The 7,822-nt window shown below is 44.0% G+C and overlaps 1 protein-coding gene across 1 annotated transcript in view; it reads left to right on the top strand.

Moving 5' to 3' along the window:
• Positions 1-2,085: 2,085 nt before the first annotated feature.
• Positions 2,086-7,822, top strand: part of LOC121614735 (corticotropin-releasing factor receptor 2) — a 32,496-nt gene continuing 26,759 nt past the window's right edge. The window contains exons 1-2 of the mRNA XM_041948771.1: positions 2,086-2,206; positions 2,315-2,434. Of these exons, the coding sequence (XP_041804705.1) occupies positions 2,086-2,206; positions 2,315-2,434 (241 nt within the window). The remainder of the gene's footprint in view (positions 2,207-2,314; positions 2,435-7,822) is intronic.

Here is a 7,822-nt window from a genome sequence, read left to right as displayed (position 1 = left end):
GAGAGCAGTGGGAGAATTAATTAACTTTTTGGTGTTCTATTAATAGCAGGGGCAATTCGTTGTTCATCGCAAGTCAACATTCAGATGCTGGACTTAGTGCCGTGTGTTACAGATCTCTGAGTACGTGATCGGAAAGCATGACACGGAGTGCTGCATGTGGAAGATTAGAGGGAGCTCTGAGACGAAGCCTCGCACTGGTGAAAAGGTCGCGCCTCAGATTTAACAGGTAAACAGCCAGGATATTAGAGTCAGCTGTGAGGCGCATGTCTGGTCTAGACACTTGTTGTTGGACAGTTTTAAAGTTTTAGAGCCATAATTTTGAGTGTTTCATGTTCTGGTATTCTTGCGGTTTTATTTTTATATGTTTAGTTTCTCATTTTAACAGAAAATGTGAGCAAATTGGTACACATGATAGTTGTTTTGACAGCTGATTTAAGAACATTTTTACTCATTGTTTTGCTGCTTATTTGCAGAAAAGGCCAGAATTAGCCAGTTCAGAAGATCAGAGTAGACTTTCAAACAGCAGGCATCTGCCAGTATCGACACGCATTTATCCATCTGATCCATTGACTAATATGTTGCATTCTGCTGTTCTGTGAAGGGTTGTAGTCAAACCATCCCCCAGCCTTAATGCAATTTACAGGAAAATGTTAAGTGTTGGGAGTGCTGAACTACATGCTTATATTCATTGTGGTCATAATTATTTTCACATTTTAGAATCACAAATAGGCCTATAATGTCAAGGGGAAAGCCATCATTTTTAAGAACTCTCATTCTTTTTAAGCTATTGTCACTCAAGTGTAAAATTAGGCTCTGCTCCACTGAAAAGGAATGGGGGAGCTGTTTGTGTGGAGTCATACTCAGTTAAGGCAGTCGCATTCAATCGTTTTGTTTGGATGAAAGAGGCTGCCCTCACCTCTCTTTGGTTAAAATCTTTGCCCCAGACCTCAACCTCTCTGGTCAAGGGCTGCACTATTTTGTCCTGAATGAGGACTTGTTGCATGAAAGCCAGAATCACACTTTTATCAACACTCTGATTTTACATCTCAATGTCACATTTAAGAGCCCGCTCTTCAGCTCTGGGCTTTAAAAGACAACAGTGCATCTTTCCACCATATCACCAGACAGAAACGTCAATATCAGACGGTTTTACAAAAACCATGGATGTGATGCCAGTGTGTTTTAAACGACTGCTTTTTGCATTGTGGCACATGGCAGCCATGGTTAATGTGCTCATGACTAATAAAGCATCATTTATGGTTAAGGTTAGGTCGTCTCAAGCATGGAAGGCAAGTGTGCTGCACCTCCATGCACCACCCTGGCATCCACATCCCCATTTCCTGCTTCACTACATAAACGGTACACTTCACTACTTCCTGTGTTGGCACTGAACGGAAATCGTAAATCCTGAGGTGTGGATTTGCCCAGTGGCTGTACTTCCTGGGGAAACTTGCCTGGCATGTTTATAAGATTGACTGAGAGGACGCGCACAAACTGTACAGTGTCATTTTCATTATCTAACTTTAACGCCTGAAAATACGTTTTGCTGGAGGAACTTATCAACCATTTCCATTTGTATAAACTTGCAGGGCTTTTTTTTTTTTTTTGTTTGTTTGTTTTTCTTTAACCTTTTTTTATTTTTCATACCTTGCTCCTTTTGGACAGGAGCTGATGAATAGCTATTCTCTATCTTCAGTGCACACTGAGGCTGCATCCACAGGCATCAACAGGTATCTGGGCAGTGCGCATTTTTATTCTATAGGCTTTCTCTCTCACTTCACCAGCTGAATGCTGCGACTTTTCTGCATGAATAACCACGACAGGTGGGCGGCAGGTGTGAAATGTCAGAGTGACAAAGCCCGTGATCTGGACACTCCGGCGCGTCGGCTGTAGTTCACCGGTTTGCCGCAGCACGTGGACGGGCGAGCGGATGCGCGGCTCTGATTGGCCAGACACGCGGATCCCGGCAGGAGGCTCTGCGCTCTGCACTTGTCTTCACTGTTGCTCCGATTCACAAGCCCGTGAACACCGCTGGACTCAGTGCGCGCATCTCTCCTCTCGGACTTGGGATTAATCTCTCGCACCATGGATGCTACCATTTACCAGATCATATTCGGGGAGCTCGGGGACTTGAATTGTAGTTTGATAGATGCTTTCCAGGACACTTTTTTGGAAAACGCTTCATTGTCATTGCTGAGCGCTGATGGTAAGATGCTTCCTTTTTGCGTTAAATTTTGGGAGGTCTTAGGGATAGGGGGAAGCATAAGAGTCTGCCTTTTCTTGCTTTACTTTTTTTTTTTTTTTTTTTTTTAAGGTCTATATTGCAATGCCACAACCGATGAGATTGGAACCTGCTGGCCGCGGAGCAGCACCGGAAGGATAGTAGAGAGACCCTGCCCTGAGTACATCAATGGGGTGAAGTACAACACAACGAGTAAGATATTTATATGTCAGGGCACAACTTTTTTTTTATCATGCATTTATTTGGGTTGATTTCTTTGCACATAACTGGTCAATTATGCAAAAAAAAAAAATATTGAGTAATAAAAAACAGCGCAGCCAGATGTGCTGTCTTCAGGTGAAAGTAAAATATTATGAGCGAACATTCACAAACACATGCAATCATTTCACGTGTCTTCGTGCAGTGTGGATGAACCATTTTATCACTTTTCACGTCGACTTGTATGATTTGTTTGTTTGTTTGTTTGCTGTCACTGTTGAAGCTGCTCGTGATGGCTGACTCTCGAGCGATCACTACACCTGGTGTCGCTGGAACAGCTGCATCAGAGTGGGCGCGCGTGCTCCTCAGGGGATGTTAAAGGACGAATCTGTGCAAAATCAGCGCGGCATCGTTGCAATTCTTGGCCTGTTCTGCTCCATGTTTTTTTTTTTTTTTTTTTTTGACAAACTCGGACAATGCGACATGTTGATTTGGATTTAGAAAAGAAAGAAAATATACAAACCGTCAATGTTGGTCAAAGGAATACGAACAAACAAATAGAAGAATTCCATCATAAAACAGAAGAAATTAATCACAGGCAGAGCTGCAGATTTACTCATTGATGAGCGCTTCAGTGGACCAGGATGCATTGCATCTGCCAGTCTGGAACATCCAGGACTGTCAGCCAGGTAGCAACATTTTCTGTCCACCTGAATGAGGCACACAGTTGAGTTCATGAGCTCTCCTCCGGTCACACATATTTTAGTGAATCTAGCAGACGCCAGTTTCAGCTGAATTTATGGGAGTGCAGCTTCACCATAACCCCTCCTGACAGCACAGGACAGTCTCTCGGTCGCGCACACCTGAAAAGGTGGCGGTCCATCTGAGACCGAAATGTTGCGTGTTCAGATAAAGTTGTGATTTGAGGTAAAATGTGCAGCAGCTTCACTTTTAATCAGCTTCCCGTCTTTGGGTCTCAACATCAAGCCGCAGCCGCGCTCACAGGGGATATCTGCAGCTCTCTGCTCATTTTGGTTTCAGTAATAAGCGGATCGTTTTTTATCCGCTGGCGTGAAAGGCAGCGCGACTCCAACGCCAAACACTATCTGCCAACAGTTTTACCAAGAGCTGAGACCAGCACATCACAGCTCTCCACCACCACCAACACGTCGCGTTATGTAACTCCTCTATTAATCACAGCGCTGACCAAGTTGTTGTTGACACACTTAAGAAAAAAAAAATAGCGCCTGTGACGCGTCGAGGCGCGCCGGTTTCAGGGTGACGGCGTAAAAGTTTCACTCAGCACAGCTGTTACTTCTGTGACAGGCTCAGGTGCGGTGTCACGCCCCGCTAACAGCTCCAACACACACTCACACGCGCACCTTGCATTGATCCACCCCCTGCTCTGCTGCCGTCTCAGTATTAGCTGGACGCGCCTGCCGGTTCGATCCGCTCGGTGCGTAAAGTGCGGTCATTTGCCGCGACAGCACGTGCCAACACCCTCCCTGGTGTACTCTTGTAATATTTTGTTCGACTGAACTGAGGAGGAGATATTGTGGTGAGACTGCAATGTTTGGATGTTTCCATGTAATTGATCTTCCAATCAAACAATAGGCCTGTCAACGCTGGAGTATAATGACACTTTGTGTATCCTGGACATGATTGTGTATCTACTCTTATTGCGTCCTGCTGTTAAAATAGGTTAGTTGGATGAATAAAAAGGGAAAGAATGAAAATCAAAGAGAAAAAAAAGCCCACATCATGTCACATTATTCAGCGTTTTGCAGTTCTGAGGTGGACTGAAGCAGGTGACAGATTTTTTTAGTTCCTTGTGTAGAGCCCTTGAGTACCATATCTGACAGCAGCTGCAGGTTTTATTCGTGCATCATCAACAACTATTATTACTAAAAGCGCCGTTGATTAGCGTTGATTTGCCACATGCAAGCCCTTTCTGAAGTGACACTGCATGTGAACAAATCCTTTAATTTTGCTTATTGTTCACAGTATGGAAGCACTTGCAGACAGGGAACAATATGAGGGAACTTCACAGTTTATCCACTTTGCAGCCGTAACAGAAAGTACTTTACAGCTTGTTTCACACATTGACTGCATCGTCTTGGGACTTTTGGCTGTTTCCCTCCTTGAGTCTCACTGTTGCGGAAGATAATAGACTTTTGGATCATGGGATTTTGTGTCGGAGCCACTGTGGCAGACTTGATTGGTCTAGCAGTCTGCGATCAATTGTCATATATGACAAAAAAACAAAACAAAACACAACGCAGGACTCACACAGGAATTTTAATAGGCTATTGGGAATTTGCTGTATGGGACTTGTTCATGCTTGACCATGTGACAGAGCACGAGCGTCTCTGAAGATTATGGGAGCGATGCATGAGTACGGAGTGTTTTGGTGGGGGTGGGGGTTTGATGGGATCAGAGCATGATGCGTTTAAACATTGCATGCTTAATCTCAGCATGGACTTTTCATGCATCAAAAAAAGATTTGATTGTGCCAAATCGACGGCACTGTTCTTCTAGCTACAGGACATTTTATTTATTTGAAGGAACAGCAGCCTGAGGACGACTCCTCTGACAGCCGCTTCTATAGGGATGAAAGCCATGTTAGGTAGGCAGGTGAGGTAAGTTCAGAGAGAGGGCAGAGTTCATGCTAAAGGAACAGTCTCTCAACTTGTCCGTTTAGCTCAATATTTGATGATGGCTACAGTACGTGTCTTGATTGTTATGCATGGCTTTCCTTCATATACTCTATGTTGCAGTGCCACATTGCACCATGAGGACCTGTTGACCTTTAATGCGCTGTGAACATATGTAGGCCATCAGTAGATCTCCACATGCACATTACCAAGGCAAACTACTCACAGGTGCTAGTTTATTTCCCATTCTTCTTTTCTGTAATTTTAGGTAAACAATGGTGATTTTTCATCATTTTGAGAAATGATGGACAAAACTCAACTGAAATTTCAAGGGCATCCAGTCAGTTAAATTTACTGTTTTAGGGTGAATGCATTAGAGTAGAGCAGGGAAGCCCTTCCAAAACTCTTAATAGCATTCTTGAATTGGATGCTGCCTGTTTTACAACAATGCGTCCTGAGACGGCGGAGGTGATTATCTTGATCCTGCTGGGTCACACTACGTGCACCCATTTGAAGCCACGCAGAAATGCAAAATTTAAATCGCAAAATAGGTCTGACTAAGAATAGGAGTAGGCCCCAACATCACACGAGCAGGTGTTAATTAACACAGTGCCGTTGCGCGCCAAGTCTGAAATAAAGTCGAATTGGAAAATTAATTTGATGTGAATCAACAGCACGCCGTTCTGCAAACTGAAGTCTAACTGTGTGCACAAGTCCCTCATACAGTATCTGAGCTGTGGGACTAACAATAGATTCTCCTCCATGTGTCTCCCGGGAATGTCTCAGAGCTAAACATTTAATGCTACAGGCCTACATATGAGAAAAGCATGACCCAGGGTGAGCTGCTGCTATATTTTGAGGACATGCCCCTGTACTTTGCACTCTCCGTAGTTCAATCACTGGAGCATTTTAATGCAGTATCTTGTGTGTAGCCTTGTAGGTTTTCTGTAGTACTTTAAAAATAAACGTCCGACTAAGGTAAATGTACGCAAAGTGTTGCAATTCTCTTACAAAAATCAGAGGTTTCACAGACTTAACAGGCCCGCTCAGGTAAGGGGCTATAAATTCTTTTCCATTTCTTCAAGCATGTATAAATATTAATGCCTCTTCTAGAGTGGCTTAAGAGGTTTATGCATTTTTAAACCTTCCCTTGTCCCGTTGTTCTTTTTTTCCCCTCTTTTTCTGCTGTGTTTATTCAGTTCTCTGGTTTACATGAAATGCACATCACCGCAGTCGGGACACAGTTGCTACCGTACATGTGGCTTAAAGTCATTCATTGTCTCTGCTTTATCACCAGCGTGTGATGCGCTTCTGTCGAGCCTCAGGCGAGACAAGATGTTCACAGCGGTAGAGATGAGTGATATCATCATCGATGTGTCAGTTTTTCAAATCCAAGCGGTGTCCCGGTGACTTTCCCTGCTCAGACTTTCGGAGTGTAGCTGTAATTATTCAGTGAATCAGGCTTTGTCCTTTGGTGGCCTCACCTCATCTCTGTGTGTCCCTGTTCATTGTCACTGAGGAGACATCCTGTCAGCTCATAATGTACCTCCCCAGTCAACACAGCTCAAAGCCGGGATAGCTGTTCCTACAATGGAACTTTATTGATTCTCTTATCAGGATTAATAAAGTCCAAGACGTATCAGCGCCGTGGTGTATGAGACTCGGGGAGAAGAGCGTAGATGCGCCAGATGCTGGTGGAAATAAAGCTTTAAATCAGAGATTAGTCTGTGCGACATTACCTTTGGAGGCACACATGGACCTGAAATAGAGCGGGGGATAAACACAGACAGGCGTCTTCCTCAAAAAGGAAAATCTTATTTCTTAATTATTTCAAGGAAAAATCTCTGATTAAAATTCTTTCAGAGCCACAAGTGTCATCGGAGGACAGACCTGCTGGCGCAAATCTTTAAAGCGACTGTAGATGTGATGTTGGGAAGTCTGGCTGTGTAACTGATTTAAGAAGTCAAGGATATTTACTTACCCAGCGTCAAAGAAATCCTTCAGCTTGACAGAAGCTTAGTCAGTGTACTTAGCAGCTTAACCTTAAGTTTACCACTCAAGTTTGCTCACAGTCTAGACGAGCATAATAATGCTTTGCATCTTCTGTCATAGCCCTGCAGTTTTCCTGTGGAGGGATAATATTAAACTCATATGTCTAGATTAAAAAGGCCTGCACAGACTTGCAAAATGCACATTTAGAATTGCATTTATTGGTAATAAATGTCCAAACCACAGACCATCTTTGGAAGCAGTTGACTTCCCGTGTGCTGCTTCTCATGCGAGAATCACACACAACTCGTGCTTTTTTCTTCGCCGAATCTGGTGATTGCGCCAAAGACCTCTGTAAAGTACCTCTCCTGCCGTGAATCCGGCCCCTTGAAACCTTTGTTCCACTTCTCCACGGTGAGACTGGGTAAGAGGTTAGTCAGACAGCAAATTCAGGTCAGCGTTGGGAGCAAACATTTCACTAGCCACTGCACAACAAGTCCCTCGGGTGGGGGACCAATCAGCACCAGCCTCCACTGGCTGCACTCACCACTGGCCCAGCATCCACACATACAAGAAAATAGTACAAGACATTGACAGGCATGTTTCAAGCCGCCTTACAATGCTCACCTCCATGGTTATGGTCGTGGAGAATGGCTCTCTTTGCTTTCAGTTTTGGGTATTGTCTTGTGCTATTTATCTTACATTATTCCACCAGTGAGTATTTGGTGGTATTTCATAA

Source organism: Chelmon rostratus, chromosome 12, assembly GCF_017976325.1.
Source record: "Chelmon rostratus isolate fCheRos1 chromosome 12, fCheRos1.pri, whole genome shotgun sequence".
NCBI classification, from domain to species: Eukaryota; Metazoa; Chordata; class Actinopteri; order Chaetodontiformes; family Chaetodontidae; genus Chelmon; species Chelmon rostratus.
The sequence above is the reverse complement of the archived record's forward strand: the minus strand, read 5'-3'. Positions and strand labels throughout refer to the sequence as shown.